At 42.2% G+C, this 17,539-nt stretch overlaps 1 protein-coding gene across 1 annotated transcript; it reads right to left on the reverse strand.

Annotated features, from left to right (window-relative positions):
- Window positions 1-200: 200 nt before the first annotated feature.
- tubg1 (tubulin, gamma 1) lies at window positions 201-17,256 on the reverse strand. Its single transcript, XM_064321634.1, has 11 exons — window positions 17,023-17,256; window positions 16,134-16,246; window positions 13,922-14,089; window positions 13,298-13,366; window positions 11,971-12,050; window positions 11,560-11,686; window positions 8,813-8,899; window positions 6,602-6,751; window positions 6,071-6,223; window positions 4,460-4,621; window positions 201-2,957 (listed from the first exon to the last, which is right to left on the reverse strand). Exons 1-11 carry the CDS (start codon window positions 17,069-17,071, stop codon window positions 2,760-2,762), a joined length of 1,356 nt encoding a protein of 451 aa, XP_064177704.1. The 5' UTR covers window positions 17,072-17,256; the 3' UTR covers window positions 201-2,759.
- Window positions 17,257-17,539: the final 283 nt, after the last annotated feature.

Raw genomic sequence — 17,539 nt, forward strand, 5'->3', positions numbered from 1 at the left:
GCAGGAAGCCTGATTCAGAGGTTTTAAAGTGTAATTTTGTATGCATGCATTAAATCATGTAAAAATGTGTCCATCCAAAATCTCTACCATATTAGAGAAGACAGCCAAATATCAATATTTATTGTTTTAAGGGCAAGAGAAACTGCCAACGCAATTGGGCTGGGTTGACATGAGAACACCGAATATGGTGAACACGGATATTCTTTTCAGTTGTATTTTTATTAAAAGAGAAAAAAAACATTCAAATATTTCACAAATGCTCTGGGTAACAGCATTTTACATTTCATTACACACAACCTTTCCAAAGCACAAATTGTAAATTATTCATTTATACTTGCCAACTGGGAAACACAGTAAGCCTCTGGTAAGGAATCAGACACGCCTTCACAAACGAATCAAAGAATGACACAGTGTACAGCAATTTGGCTGAAGATTCTGAAGCCTCTTTTGAACGAATATGCAAAACTATCAAAGTGCCAGTGGGGAAACAAATGTAATACTTCTGCAATCATCATGACCCCAACATGTGGAGCTACGGAAAGTCAACTGTCCTTTTTGGCAAAGGTTTAAAGTTGATCACTAATTATTTCCCCTAATAATTTAAAGATTCCATACTGTAGAATGTCTGATATATGATAGTCTTACCTGACTTGCAGTTCTAAATTACAATCTGTTCTTGGCTTTCCACAATTGCTGTAATTCATTACAACCTTTTGAAAGCATGTGATTATCATGAGAGCTTAAATTAATATGAACACTTGAGAATACAAGCTGAACCGCAAAATGCTGTACAGGTGTACACAATTTTAAACAGTGTAGAGCTTACTGCACCCTTACAAATGATGTCAAGGGATGTCATGTGACCCCTGAATCATGAATAACGCTAAACCCTTCAGGATTATGTGGTGACTTGTAGAAATGCAAAGTCAGCAGGCAGAGGAAACTCCACACATCAGAGGTGAGGTGGGAAATCACCCAACCTATACAGCTCGTCCTAATGCACAAGTCTATTTGCATTCAATACAACTACAAGTAATAACTCGGCTGTGTCTATAACTACTCAACGGTGCAGTCTATTCCCTTGTACTGCATGCGCACAGTACTGCAACTACCCAGTATGCGTACTAGTGAAATATTCATGCCAGTCTTCCCCCACCCCCTTGGTTGTGTTAGATTCAGGTCCTCGACCAAATGATCTCTCGATGTCTCTGGTCGTTAGTTCTGGTTGTAGTGATGGCCATGTACAGTAAAACAGCCGATGGCACGCCACACATTGTAGAGTGTGAAGGATTTGCAGTCTTAAAGGAACAGGTTTTCAGGCCACAGATCAAAGAACACATATGTGTGCAATGTCATAACAGAAGATGCAACACAGAAGGTCCTTAATGAAACAGGAAGTGTGAGAGCAAAAAAAAAAAAGCAACCAGAACTGACCCAGACAACAGAAACATGAAAGAGCACTAGAAGCTAACTGTAAAATTGGAGAGGAGGGCATGCAAGTTAAGCTGACATTAAATGCATGGTAAACTCATTTTCTCTCACTTTATATGAATAAATGTATGAGTGCATGGCCACTGGCACTACGTTTGTACAGGTATGTGTTTTTATTGCACAGTGGTGTTACCAGCACAAACATACAAAATTCTTTAAAAAAAAAAAAAAAAAAAAAGAATTCACGTGATAAGAATGAGCAAATAAGCTTGTATAAACCAAACAATCCCAGTAAAGAGTCATATTGTATGCACAGAATGGAAAAATTCTATTCTTTTATAACGCAATTGCTCAGTGAAAAAGTTTTTGTTGAACAAGTAATACTTTTTCCCACCTGAAGAAATATCATTCTCTCTTTATAAGGGTAACGCAGTCAAGTTGCCTTCATTTTTTTAAAATGAGCGTGATGAACATATTTGGGGGGGGGTCTGACCATTCCTCAAAACAGAATTTTTCTAGATCCTTCGGTCTGCATTTGCAGACTGCACTATTCAACACGAACCACACATTTTTAATCGGGTTCAAGTCTAGAGCCCAAAATAACATTGCAAAACAATAATTCTTCAGTAGATCAACCATTTTGTCATTAAATTCGAGGTAAATTCTTTGTCTTGCTGAAAGATTCTCTTCATTTTCTGGTTTTGGGGCTCCTGTTGAAGTCAGTGGAATTATGAACTACACCAAGTATGATTACCATGTCTCCAGAGTTGGACCCAGTTGGTTTGAATTGAACAGTGCTTTGAGTGAATTGTGTTCAAGTCTGGAGACATGGCACAGTTCATTATTCCATAAGTCCATAAGCTCAGACCAAAGGATCTTGAAAGTTTTCGTATGTCGGAATGGTCAAAGATCCCAATATGTTCACCAGTCTCATAGAACACTACAGAAGGTAGCTCTGTAGCGTTCTACTTGTAAAGGGAGGACGCTATATTAGTATAAAAACATAATTTCCCCATTTTGTGCACATACAATATAGCTTAATAAGTGTACTGTTTATTTTATACATCCTTTGCTTGCCTTTATCAAAGATGTGAATAATTTTCCAGGCCAATGTATGTAGCTAATATTGCAATAAAATGGATTCGGGCACCAGGTCATACAACCTCCGCTGGGTTGTGGAACTTACAAGGGGGCGGGAAGGCTTGAGGCCTCACAGATTTCTAACAGGGTCACACGAACCGAGGGGAAAGCCACCGAGACCGCGTGACGACACGCCTCGCCACCGCAATACATGCAAGAGGTGTGGAGCTTGCGCTTCGCGAGGGGGGTCACTGCTCCTGGGAGCCCCAGGAGATGTAGTCGGGCCGCGTGGCGGCGCTGTACTCGTCGATGAGCTGCTGGACGACCTCGCGCGAGTCGTCCAGCTCGTTGAAGTTCTCCTTGAATATGTCCTCCTTGCGGAACTGCTCCAGGAAGGCCTCGCGCTTCCGCAGCTTGTCGTACTGCCGGCACGTGCGCTCGAACAGCTAGGGGAAGAAGAGCCGCGGTCAGAGCGGCGTTCAGCCACGCACTCAACACGTGCAGAATTTTTAATTTTGTTATTTAGAGCCATGTCAGCATCTAAGGCCATTTCATGGCAAGAACACGGTAATGATAACATTTCGATATATAAAAAGTATAAATCGATCAATAGAAAACCAGAAAATTAAATAAAACCTATATAAGATGTTTCAAATGTACTTGTGAAAACAGCTCTAAAATTCTTTCAGGGGACACCTTGTTAAAAACATCTTTCATGGAACTTCCTGATAAAAACCGTTGTCCTGTGGCATTAAAGGCAGGGCAGTTCAGTAAAATGTGCTTGATAGTCAAGGGAACGACACGTGCAGAAAGAAAAATATGCAGCATAATATGGTGACAGATGACTAACCCATTCTAGAAAACTAATACACCATTTTATATGAAGAATACTTTCTCCCTTTTCCTCCCGTATGCTATACATTTCCATTCCTTCCATCGATATACTGTGCTGCTGTGGCACAATGCCAAATACTTTGAGTACTGCAGCTGAAGCGGGCTAACTACTTTGATATAACCGACTTTGAGCCAGTGACTAGTATCCACACTACAAGCCATGCAGCCTACTGCTGAACAGCTATGAATGGTGCATCTCTGACTGCCAACGGGTAGTCTGACTTACACAATATAGACTGTGGGTATAAGCCTGCCAATGGCCGACTATTTCAGTCGGAATTCTCCTCCCCTTCCGCTATCTGCGTGTTACCGTTTTTGCAAGGGCACCGTCGCTGCATCCTGGGCTTAGCGCCGCCCAAGACGATTGTGATTGGTTTAAAGAAATACGAACAAGCCAGAGCGTTTTTTTACCCTATACCGGAATGATAATGGGTTGAGCCAGACCTTTCCAGCTCTGGCACAGCTCTGAAACGAAGTGTGGAGATAGCTCTGGCTATGTGAGACTAGCCAACTGGTAACATACAGGCAACATGTGTATAATATATGGCTAGCAATGTTCAATGGAACCCTTGCCCACTTAAGCACATACTTACCTTGATGGGATTAAACAGATTGTGTCCTGCCACTGCTTGATCCCATTTAATCAGGTAATGATGTATTAGGCCAGACGCAAACTAGAGCTGCCTACAGCTGTACGGATCTAAGGCTGTACAGATAAGCTTGCCGTCTTAGTGAACCCTTTCACTCACCAAATTACCAAAGGGTACTGTACTTAAAAGATTTCGGTTTCATTTCCTGTACAGAGATCTCGACAGAAAAAAAATCTCCCAAGAAATGAATTCTGGTGCAGGTTGTGAATTCTGGTTACTATCTGCAGGTAATAACAAACACACAGAGAGCATAATAACCTGCTCGATAAGACAGTGTTCATAAGCCTTAGACAAAGGAATATGTATAAAAATGTGTCAGTGTGCCACCTAAGAATGCAAACTTTAGCTTTTAGCTACAGCCTACACGCAAAGACAAAATGCAGGTTGGTCAGCAGCAGGCTTACAGAGGAGATGCTGGTGTGATTGGCCATCATCAGTCCGCTGACGCGGTGGGCAGACGGCAGGTACGGAGACTTCCTCGACAGGGCCACCTGAATGCTGGCCGGGCCCCACGGGATGAAGCTGGCCAGCTTCCTCTCTCGAATCCTCTGCAGGCTTTTGTGCACCTGTCACAACATCTCAGGTTATTTTACAACATCTCGGGTTGACTCGGGTAATGCTGACAAAGGGAAAGCTATCAATCACTTTAAACAGAAACAGGTCAAAAACAAAGGTGCTATAGGAATAGGATATTTCCGTTATCAGCAAGTTAATGACTTACTGATGTAATATTAACGTGCATTTGCAGTGGTTTCAGATGGCCAAGGATAACCCTGGGTGGGGTGCATGCTAAGCGTAAGATACATGCCGTTATGCAAGGCCCTGAGAACAGGACGTACAGTGCTACTACGTTGCACCGCCAGTTAAAACCATAAGCTAAAAGGCGGCAATAAGCAAGTGTGGCAATAAAAGGAAGGTGGGGAAAAATCTGCGTGTGTAAATTTCACGGCCATTACAAAAAACCGCAGTAAAATGTAAGTAATAAAACTAAAGTTACTAAAGTAAGAAATGCCACTAAATGACCATGATAAATCTGTAGATAATAAGGGAATTAGATTTTTCTCTAAATTTGTATTTTGAATGGCTTTTGTGCAGCGGAGTCATTGTTAAAAACCAACTGTCGTCAGTGCGAGTGATGAATTTAGGGCGTGCCCAAAGGCTCTCTGATCTTGCTGGTGTAAATGTCCAGTCATACGGTCACAATGGCAGACTGCGAGCGATCGTCGGCTCCCACTGAGTCACAGGCGTTATCGAAATTCGAGCCAAGGAAGAGGATGTCGGCTCTTTAGAACACGCATTCCTTTTATGTCATCTTTCAAAATGAACAGTTAACTGACACACCTTTGGACCCTCATGCAAACCAAGTGATTTTGTTCTCTACCTTAAAGTACCAAACTCAACAGAAAGTTTTCCCAGAATTATATTCTTTCGCAATAGTACCAAGACATACCCCACTGTTTATCTTGGGTAGTATTTCAAGTATTTCTTAATAAATGGAAAGACGGTGTAGCTTGTTTTTGATTAATGCCAGAAATGTATCATCAGTATGTATCAAGTATTTTGATATGGCATAATTGCATATATTGCTTCATAATCATCTGGTTGACCGGTCAGACACCAAGAATCATATTTCTGAGGTTCGCCTGTAGTTCATTCATTGCAGCAAAGCCAAAAACAATATTCATTCAAAACAGAAATGTTCATGTTCATTTAAATGGGTAGAACAGCGAAAGTAAAATGTTTTAAGGGACAGGCAGTCGGAAGTTATCTCCTGGTGTGTGAGTGGGGGTGTGTGTGTGTGCGTGTGTGTGTGGCTGTCAGCTTCATCTGTCCCGAGTCAGCATTTCCTGAAGGCTGTCATCAGCACTCCTCCAGAAGAGAAAGCTGAAAGAAGACCGCCCCCAAGCCACTCGACCATCCTTCCCTTTTCCCAAGAGTGTTTGTTGGTTTAAAGGCTGCAAGGCGAGACGCAGGTTGGCTGCACAGGAACGAGACTTCGTCCAGCGTAAACCCACCTGCGTGGGGTCCACCTCGCCCTGGATGATGTTGAGGATAGCGATGTAGCAGTGGCTGGTTTGCCTATCCCTCGCCGTGGACACCATAACGTTCTTGGGCTGCAGCAGCCTCCTCATCACGTCCAGCACCGTGGTCTTCCGCACGCTGGCCACCTAATTCAAACAAACACGTCACGCCCCACTGTAAACCTGTGGGGCCCCCTGTGCTATCCTCCATGTACCGTAATGGACCGTTTGGGTTACTATGCAATCCGAGCCTTAGACATGTGAAAAGAAAAAGCCATTGACAAGACCCCCTTGTATTTAGTCTGTAGGGTCAAGTATGCCAACACATATAGGATGATCATCTGAGAGAAATTACGGTGCTCTTTCAAAGATAACTGAGATTAATCGGTTTCATTGTTATGAAAAAAGTATGAACTGCATTGAACTGTAATTAATATATACAATTGTTTAATTATGCAGATTAATAAGTTATGGAAGGGTTTTATATTGATTACTGATGCAAGGAGCTGTTCTAGTCCAACATACCGACTGGTCAGTGGTGAGTGGAGTGTAGCCGGTCATGAGGAAGTGAAGGCGGGGCGTCGGGATGAGGGACGCGATCAAACCAATCAGATCGTTGTTCATGTAGCCGGGGTAGCGCAGAGTGGTGGTACTGGCAGACATGATGGTGGAGACCTGCGCAGAAGTCAGACAGCGCGACGAGGTAAAGGACACGTTGCGTTCCCCCAGCTGACAAATGGGCAACAATTACGCCTAGTCAGAAAAGGCCGCCGTCTGCAGAACGCTGAAATATACGGGCTCCTCAGCGCTCCAGCAGGCACCACCTACAAATTAATTCTTCCTGAGAGCAATGCTTTAACTGTTAAATAATTACAAGCAACCATGTTACTCAAATATCTACGGGGGCCCATCAAGGAAAATGAAATAAGCAATAACGTGATGCTAGTAGCTCCCGTGTAACAAAATGAACGCCTCAAACATATTTGATTATTCATATAACATGTCATATGGATGCTAGCTTTACTCCTATTGCTCAAGACGTATGCTCTACCTATGATATTCAGTAGTTCCCTCAATTAATTTACAATTTCCTGAGTCACGCGTGCATTTTAAACTTGCAGTTTGAGTTGAGTAGGCCTTTGTCCAAGTAAAAGCACTTCTTGTTCATGGCGTATCAAAGATGCAGCACAAGAACTAGTTGTCCTGGAAAATTAATTTTCTGGCGCGAGCAGAAAAGTTCAGACCAGTTCAGATTCGGAAGCAAAAGGACTTTGTTCCCCTGTCCCAGTTAACGTTGCAGGACGGGGATACAGAGCTATAGCGCACGAAACACCGAGACATTACAGCACAGTTGGTGCTCTCAGACGCTGGTGGCTGCAATAAATGCAGATTATAGGGATCTTGTGACTTCTCGTTCTAAAGCTCCATTCATTATACATTGACTTAATACAGCCCTGATGCACAGTCTGCAGTGTTTGATCAACGCCTGTCTGAACTGCACAGGACTCAAAGCCTGTAATGCATGTTTAAGACAATCAGGATTTCTTGACCAACCTGGAAGAACATTGAGAATTTGGTACATTAAGCTAAACTCATTCCAGCAGCTATTTATTGAATGGATCATATAAACTGTGGCTCGTATTTGTTCATAGTATAATATTATAAAATGATCTAGTATTTCTTGCACTTTGGACACCTCAGTGACATGCCTGTTTAGAAACTCATGGTTAATATGCATTAGTATGCTAGTTCGGAATTGCTAATGATATACAATGCACAAAAAGCCGTTTATGCGCAAAATATCACATTTCATATCCTCAATATGCCTTAAAAAATATTGTGACATTCGATATTAGCATTTGTTATTATAAACACATATATATGAACACATACATACATAAAAAAAACATAAAAACATCTGAACAATTAAGAAACACAAGTATTTAAACAACACTATATTACAAAATCAAATAACATTACTCTCAAATTTGAATTTTTCTCCAGGCTAAACACTTCAACTTCTTTGATGACATTCTCTGCATATCATCTCGTTTCATGCCTTTTTAGCCAGGAAACCGAGCATTCTGACCCTCTCTGCCTGTAGGTGGTTACGCAAAAGAGTGGCGATGCTTCCCATGGTGCTGAACATGGTACTTCCTTGCAACTTTCGCCATCAGGGGAAATTGTGTCTCATTACTTCACCACCAAATGAGACGATGCACTTCTCCACCAATTATCAAGGATAAGATCACGCATCACGTGATTGGCACTGTTAATAAACTAAATTGCCAAAATATTATTTGACTACTGTATAATAGTCAAATATAAAAAAAACAGCGAACCCACGATAATGCAAAGATTGAGTTATACAGACTTATTGACTCACCTGTTTATACTGAAATATTAACTCACCTGTTTATTTTTAACTAATACTATTATATAAAAGCATTTATGTATATTTTATCCTTAAAATAGAAAAAATAATTTTTAAAATCATAGCTGTAGACACTTATGTCGGCTTTATCTTCTAATGTCTTCTATATCTGATATTATCGGACATCCTGACACCCTTAGTGCAAAATAAGCAGAGACCCTTCACTCATTCATGATGACACAACACACTCTTTAAATTACTAACGGCACAACCATGAGACCCCAAAGCTGCAACTTCTCCCAGAATGAATACATTGCACTGTGGTGCTAATGGTATCTGGAGTTTAGGCTTCAGTCACTCACCAGCTGATTGATTTGGGAAAAAGAGGGGTTCGGGATGTGTAGTCGGTCTGTGGCAATCCTGTTCAGAGCTGTGTTATCCAACACCACCTAGAGAGATCGTGAAATTGAGACAGAAAGAGTTTTAAATTTATTGTGAAAAACAAGTGTATGAATTGAGATGTTTTGAACACCTGTGAGAAACACCAAGCTGTACTAATACGCCTAAATACAGTAAACAAATACACACAAATTCAAAATTTATAAATGCAGTTCACACATACTGGAATAAACATGTTTAAACTAAATATCTTAAAAGGTATTCACCGCTAAAAGAATTTGAAAGCCCTCGATAAAAAAATATAACAGGTGTCTTTGAGCAAAAGAGAGAAAGATCGCATTAGAGATCACATTAGGGCTCTTGATGGCTCTTTTTGCAGGCATTTCCCTATCCTCCCACACAGAAACTCAATGTCCCACAGTCCTTCATCCATTTGGAAATGGGAAACACATACACAGTGCATACATACGCTTTTAAATGTAGCAAGAAAAATCATAAAATCATTATTTTCTAGTTATTTGTTACTCTGTTCACCAGCATCTACCAGCATGAACAATTTGCATGTTGTTGTGAGAGTAATTAGTGGGAAACAAGCCCACTCTTGATACCTTCTATATTTCTTATTATCTGCACTTTCCGCCCAATCTTTCTAGCTCTGACTAGTCCTACAGTTTTTGCACTACATTCAAACTTTTTACATCAAAATGGCTAGTTCCAGACATTGTTGCTTGTATAGATGTAGATTTTTGAAATATTCAACTTTTTTGTGGTCACTCCATAGAGGGTCACTATGAACGTTTAGTGGGACGTTTAGTAGGACACATGCGCAGGTGGTCACTCACTCACTAGCCTCGCGAGCCAGGCTCTTTTTTCACTTCGTTAAACACAGACGTTTAGTAGGACACAATTCCAACGGCACACTATTTTTAAGCACAGCTTTATCGCCTAACGTTACTTTAGCTAACCCTATCATGGTAGCGTTTCGCCTACTTTAGTTAACGTAGTTAGCGCGTACGGATGCTACCCTGCACGCATGAGTAGGAGCTAATGACACACAGCTACAACCACCGATACAGATGTATGGACACACGGACGCTACAACCACCGATGTATGGACACACGGAGGACAACAAATAACGTTACAGAGGTGAGGACATGCCATAGCTAGCTAGCTATATAGTTAGCCAAGTTATACTCATGACACTTTTAGGACTAATCCCTGGAACATAATCGCTACTTGCTGATCCCCGGCTGTATATGTAACGCTACAGTGCGCCGTGGGTCTGGACGGTTTCGTGCTTCTTCTGAGCTATGTGCCCTCATTGAAATGCATTGAGGCTTGACTTGAGGACAGTGCCAGTTGGAATTTGAAGCAAGCCCACACAATTCCTTCAGGAATTGTAACCTTTCTAGTTACACTTCAGACTGAGGCTTAGCCCTATTCACTATATTCATTACAAAGTAATTTTGTCAAAACTGATCACAACAGTAAAGTTTCAGTGCTAAAATCAAATTAAATATTTAGCCTATGGTAGGATAGACTTTTTAAAAAACGTAAGCGTATGTTTGGGGGGAAAACAAGGTTTGACAGCAAAGATTAACAGCAAGAAACTCAATCCAAAACCAAATAATATAAAATATTTCAATCCAATTACCCCTCTAACCCAAGCCCTACCAGGGAAGGCTCTTAATTAATCAAGTGCTTACACAATACTCTCCAACACATTTCATATTATTTCCAAAAACATGACTGATGTCTACACAGTGGCCAGTCCATGACAAAACAGCAGCAGTGTAAACAGACCTAAAAAGTTATTTATGTGATGTTGGAGGCCACAATGAAACTATGGCTCAACAAAACTATGTGGTAACTGTTGGCAACAGCACAGCTGAAGTTTACAGTGTTTTCTGTAAACTGTAGCAAACTCTTCTCAGTCACATAACCTTACGCCTCTGTGAACTAAACCAGGCTAATGTGAGACCCAATGCTGTAATAACATGTTCTTTGTTAATAAAAAGTCAGTTGATATTGGGGGTATATTTCTGTATTTAAAAAGTAGTGAAATTAAATGGAAAAAGCAAAATATTAAAATAAAATAAAAAGTAAAAAATGAGTTAACTACATTTTTGAGAGCTATAACTGGGAGTATACAAGTTGAATCAGACAAATTATAAAATTACCTGGGTTTGCACGATAAACTGGAACCTAGGAAAACCTAGGGCTTGATATATTTTGGCCTTTACGTATACGTCTAGTTAGAGCTTTTAACTAAAGTAAAAAAGTATTGTTACCAAGAATTATCAGGGTTTTTATAAATGATTTAGCATGCTAAATGATTACTTGAATGTACCAAGGTACTGAAAGATACACAGCAGTAATCATTAAAATTGATTACCATCATTGGAGTACACTGTAGGAAACAGTCACTTTGACACAACTGCTCTTTTTTTCCAAAAATCTATTTTCCTTAGAGGCCTTTTACAGAGTAACAGCGGAATGAGGACATTTTGAGGGCCTCTGGCACCAGGTCTGCCTGCCTGTTCCTGGCTGGACACTGACAGACTAGAGGAAGTGTTTTTTTTTTCCTCTGTACCCACTCGGGCAGCAGCACACGGGCCAGCCTGGTGCCCTCCGAGCCTCAGCGGCACGCGGCGCCTCGGCTGCAGAACGCCGCCGCGCACGCCGCGCACGCCGCGCCCGGCCGCTCACCACGCAGTCGGCGTTCTGCGTCAGCCTCTTCAGCGTCAGCAGGGAGTTGTAGGGCTGCACCACCACGTCGCTCATCTCGTCCTGGTTGGGGAACACCGAGTACGTCTGCACCAGCTTCTTGGGGTACCTGCGGTCGGCAGAGGGAGGGGGGGCGGGGCGGGGCGGGGGGGTGGTAGACCGGTCAGCCCGAGCGCCTCCGGGAGAGAAAAGCGCACGCGGCTCGTTCCAGAGGCGCCTGCCGCAATTACGCCGGCGTTTAATTACAGGAAGCAGGCGCTCGGAGAGGGGGGCGGGGCGCTCGCGCTGGGGCGGTTATTTATAGGCTACGACGCAGCTGGCGAGAGCCCGGCCTCCGCGGGCTGAGTCATGGCGCGGTAACCATGGAGCTCCGCGGCGGCGACGAACGCTAACCTGTCGTTTAACCGCTCCAGCAGATAGGAGCCCAGGCCCGATCCTGTTCCACCGGCGATGGAGTGGCACAACACAAAACCCTGCAACACAGAGACACACACTTAAAGTGCAGGACACACTAAATACATGACATTATTCAGATAAACCCCACACTACTTCATTTAATAATTGACAGCGCATTGCTGCAGTCTTTCAGAGGGGACTAAACTTGAATAGTCAGTGAACTGAACAAAAGGTTGTCAGTTCAAATCTGCACTGCTGCATACATGGTAGCATGCTATGTAGAGAGCGTGTATACAACATAGTAACAATGTTGCACAAGTAACATTATTACTACGTTAGGTGAACAGAATAACACCATTACTACGTTAGGTGAACAGAATAACGCCATGTGCCTGGCATATAAATGCATGAATTTTACATCACACAAAGTGTAACGGCTCTCCATACTTTCATTCTAAAAACGCAGTGTCTCAGGGCATTAACCAGCCTGCTTCCTCCCGCGGCGTTCGACAGCCAGGAGGCAAACGGCCCCGCCCTGTGCCCCGCGGCGCGCTCTCCCACCCCCACCCCACACTGCCCTGTAATGTGTGCCCTCCACTCCAGCCCCACCGCTAACATCCTACCTGCCACGCCCCAGCCCCCCGCTTTCGCGCGCAAAAAATAATATTGGGAGGGTTATATAAAGAAAGGCAAACAGTCGCGCGGGTCTAAATGGGGCTAGGGAGTGTGGCGCTGCTGCTTTTTTAAGGCCTGCGAGTTAAGAGGTTAAGAGCAGAGGAGGGGGTGGGGTGGGGGGGAGGGGAGGGGAGGGGAGGAGAGGCGGAGGATGACAAAGGCGTTTTTCATTGCTGATAACATGTGTGGGCCGAGATTTAATATGCAACCCGCCCCCCCAACAGCCCCCACCACCACTGTACAATGTGCTGTGCCAGCAGAGAGTGAAAAGCTCTCTTTCAGGACCGAGCTACAGTAAAGAAAAAAGGTCGCGTCGCACGCCAAGCGCATATGGAGGCAATCAGGAACCGTTTCATTACGTTCCCGGGACAGGGCTGGCGTGACCGTGGGGGTATTAACTTCCACTCCCAAAAGCGCCGTCGGCTAACGAGCCTTTTCCCAGCATGCTGGTCTCTCTTTTCTCACTTCAGGCGGAGCGGAGCCGACCGCGCAGTAACGGGATACGTAGGCGGAATTGGAAAACGCACGCAGGTTACTGAACAAATAGTCCGACGATTTTAAAACTCGTCGTTCATGCCCTCCCGCCGCACGCCGTCTGTAAAAAAAAATAAAATCTGGAAGCCTTTAGTACGCGTGGTCGGTGACTCACCTCCAGGCTGTCGCTCCCATCTGCTTCCCTGTCAATGATGTCAAAGATGTCTTCATGGATCTTCTCGCCCTGGGAAAACACAACCATCAGTAAATCTGCTGTATTCTCTCATTTTTACTTCTTAATGAGCTCTTTGGAGACTTCGCATTTACCCGGTAACCAACGACTGACAGGTACGAAAGGGTGGGAGCCCTTTAATAATTGCCCATTTCTGTGGTTCGAAGAAGCCAGATGTGCAAATATGGTCCCCTGGACATTACACCGGTCAATCATTACACGAGCCAAGTCATTACATTTCTGTAACTCCTGAGTTTGCGGTAAAGAGGCACTGGAAATAGTAAGCCTGTGAGGCTGACTTGGCTGGGACGTGAATTTAAAAGGAATCCTGTGGCAAGGTAGCCCCACTACTCAATCCAACTTTCACTTTTCTTTTTTTTCCCCCCCTTCGCTTTGCTTCAATACATAATTGATAACAGGGGTCATTAAACAATGTAATGTTACCATTTACTAAGACACTTTCTTTAGAAAACACCTCACAGGAGGTCCTGATGGACTGTACTGAACTGTTTGATTGTAAAATGTTGTACAAAGCAACAATGTGAGAATCGGGCGACCCTTCCCCACCTGAGAGAACCCGCTAGCCCAGTTGTTCCCAGCTCCACCGCCATGTTCTGAAAGGTAGATGTTCTCCGGGTTATAGAGATTCGCATAAGGGGAGTTCAATATGGAGTGAATGACCCTGGGCTCCAAGTCCAGCAGTACTGCCCGTGGGATGTAGTGCTCATCATCAGCCTAAAGGGGGCAACATGGAGGGTAAATGTCAAGTGAAAGCAGTACTTAATCTAAAATATCACAGGCAGACCCCAGTTACATCATAAGCGTGGAAAAACGAACCAGTAAAAATAGAGCAACACATACAATGAATTCAGCACAATTTTTCAAGTCATGAGAACGTTTAAAAGACGTTGTATACTGATTGTTAATTTGAAGTAAATGTAAAACACTGACTTATTTGATGTTAATCAACTTCTGTGATATTAAATGTAAATTATGTGTATTTGTAAAATTGTTTCTCAATTACCTGAAGTATATGTGATCAAGATACAAATGTTTGTCAGAAAGATAAAGCCGGTCCTGCATGTCAATCATAATATGTTGCATCTTCTGATGTTATGTGTATTTTATGTACCCAATATTCATCATATAAATTTTGTTACAGTGATTCCAGCTGTAGCCATAAACAACACATTTACTTTTCATCACTAGTGGACTGAGTAAAGCTGTGTCAATTCAAAATTCTGATCGGATTACTTGAGCATAAAAACGCAAGCTATCCAAAACTAGGATAACTGCGCCACCTAGAGGTTGTCAGTGGTTTGTTATAGATCACCACCTGCCACATGGCAGGGCACAATTCATTTCAAACATTACATTACATTACAGTGTTTACCTGTGCAAAACATTTATGCAGAAGTCATAGTATTCTGGTTTGAACAGGAATTAACGGCAATTTTTTCAACCTCGTCACAAGTGAGCCATTTTATATACAAATTAAGGAACTCATTTTTGAATAACTGGGTAGTAATGCCTAGATTATTGGTAACCAACGCTGTTCATGGAGCTCTACCATCCTGTAGGTTTTCCTTTCAACCCTAAATTGGCACACATGACTCTACTAATTAGCCGCCCAACAAGCTCTATAGCTGTTGAATGAGATGCGCTCTGTTAGGGATGGAATGAAAACCTACAGGATGGAAGATCTCCAGGAACAGGATTGGTTAGCACTGGTCCAGATGGTCAAAAAAATATTCTGATGAACAAGCAAATGCGTTAAGTCAATTTTAAAAGGACAAAGTCATTTAATATGACACTACCACCAGTCTACACAGCACTTTCTTTTACATTTATGAAGTAGGTTTGGCATTTGTTCACAAAGTTACCTTCCAGCCAGGATTTAATAACTTTTGTTCATTAAATTTTTCATGCCATCTTATGTTCTTACGTGACTGACAAAAACACATGGAAGGTAGCTAGCAATCTTGCATTCATGCAAGTTCATCAAGATCATTGTTTAGCTTAATGACTGGCTTCTGCTTCAATATGAATGTCGATATCTACACACATAAATGGTGCAGCTTGGCTGCATTATTCATACACATTATGTCAAGAACAGCTCCCAAAGTACTGGTCCAGGATTAGCTTTCCATATGACGCCACAGCAACCTACAAACATGTTTTGGTTCAACTTGTATGCTAGCAGATTCTTTCACATTGTGTATGAAAGAGAACCGCTGTGAACTCGTGAAACATTCAAATGGATTTCTTTAACCTTGTGATTAACACAATGTTTTCCAATAAGCAAAATAGAATATCCCAGTTGTCAACAAAGAACAAAAATTTATATAAATTTTGTTTGCGGCTATGTTTTTGTTGAAAGCTATACACATATTATTATGTTAATACCTAAATCTGGTGTACATTACTTCCAGAATATAGCCATCTTAAAAATCGGCTTGTCCCTCTCAAACTTTCTAGAAGCGACCGCCAGCCATAAAATTGTTCTCAGCGGCCTTCTTTAGGCAGTAACCTGATAGCCCTTCTGCTACCTGACGAAGCAGAGGCAAAATGAGCACACCACGCACATAAAATATTTGCACCACCTGGTGGCTGCACATTCCATAGCAGTTGAACTTGAAAACAAAAGCAGCCTAACATGATTTTTTTTGTGCACACAGGAAATGCGCAGAACTAGAGGCTTTCTAGTATAGCATCAAGTAAAGCTTGTACCACGACATACACCACTGTTTCCTTGCATGGCTTCAAGTAAAGTCCTCACCTGGTAGAAGAAGACATCCTTGCGGTCTGTGCCCTCTGTGGCAAACTCCTCCACAATGCCCTCTGGGCTGATGCCATGTTCTGCACACAGCTGCTTCCAGAACTCAAATCCAACTGCCAGGGAGGAAGAAAATATTAACAATAACACACTGCTAGCACTTCACAACAGTTTCAAACTTGTACAGTCCATTGTTCATAGGCCAACATTATATGAGAATTTGTGAAGGGACCCTGCCTACTAAACTCTGCACAGTCTATATGTGCCATTTCATAGATTTAGGGAATAAGGAAACAAAGGAATACATGTATTAATTTTGCTATTTATTTTAAACACGCACAGAAATGTGTTGTTATGCTAGCATATCCTTACTCTTTTGCAGTGGTAATAAAATGTATTTCTGGCCCATTGCAATTTAGGTAAGTTACTCACACAGTAATGTAGAAGAGGATGGATACACTCAAATTGTTCATTGGCATATTTATTTCGTGCAAACATTCGAAGGTTTTTTAATTAAAAACGAGCTTGTAGCTATAATATAGTAGGCGAGCTATCTTAATACAAATAAAGTTAATGAGAATTAGCCAACTATGTTAATTCAGCAATCAAACTAGCTATCTGCAATGAGTAGAGAGAGACTCGATTTTCTCGGCCACAGTTGCTGGCTAACAAGCCACATTGAGAACAACTGGCTAAAAACAAGCTACAATATTGGACTCGACTACTACTTGGCCAGCAAATACTTGAACAGCCAGCAAACAAACTAACTATTACTATAATGAAAATGTTAAATTGACAATCTAAAGACGCAGTAAGGCCTTGTCTTATTTCGAATATTCGGTGTCTTTCTATTGTAGCGTTAGCTAGCAAGAAAAAAAATATCACAGCTTACTCTGGTTGCCACACTGTCCTAACTGCAGAGTTATAATTTCCCGGGGCATCCTTTTTTACTCGTGGTATCCCTGAGACGTTTCCTTCGTGCATTCAGCTGTTGATTTCTTTCATTGACAAGTTCTCCTCTCTAGGCGACAAGCTAGCTAACAACACTGGCAAACCGTTTGCTTGATACGCGCCTTACCGAAGTACGCGTGCGCCTAAAAAAACTTTATTGATTCCTTGCGACGTTACACTCCCAATTACAAAGCAGAGTACCAGTAAAATTGGTAAAATTGTTGCGTTCAGATTGTACCTATCGTTGCCTAATTAACCATCAAACATGTTATAGCTAACATTCTACTTGAACTTGAAAAGATAATTTGGTTCTAATTAATATCAGCAACTCTACTGTTGGTTAGCAACTAATCGAAAATAAAAAATTCGTACTAGTGCACAAACAGGAAATACCACAAGCTTGTAGTTAATGCTTAGTGGGTCGCAAAATAAAATCCCAACGGTAGGTAGGCTACTCG

Source organism: Anguilla rostrata, chromosome 2, assembly GCF_018555375.3.
Source record: "Anguilla rostrata isolate EN2019 chromosome 2, ASM1855537v3, whole genome shotgun sequence".
Lineage (NCBI taxonomy): Eukaryota > Metazoa > Chordata > Actinopteri > Anguilliformes > Anguillidae > Anguilla > Anguilla rostrata.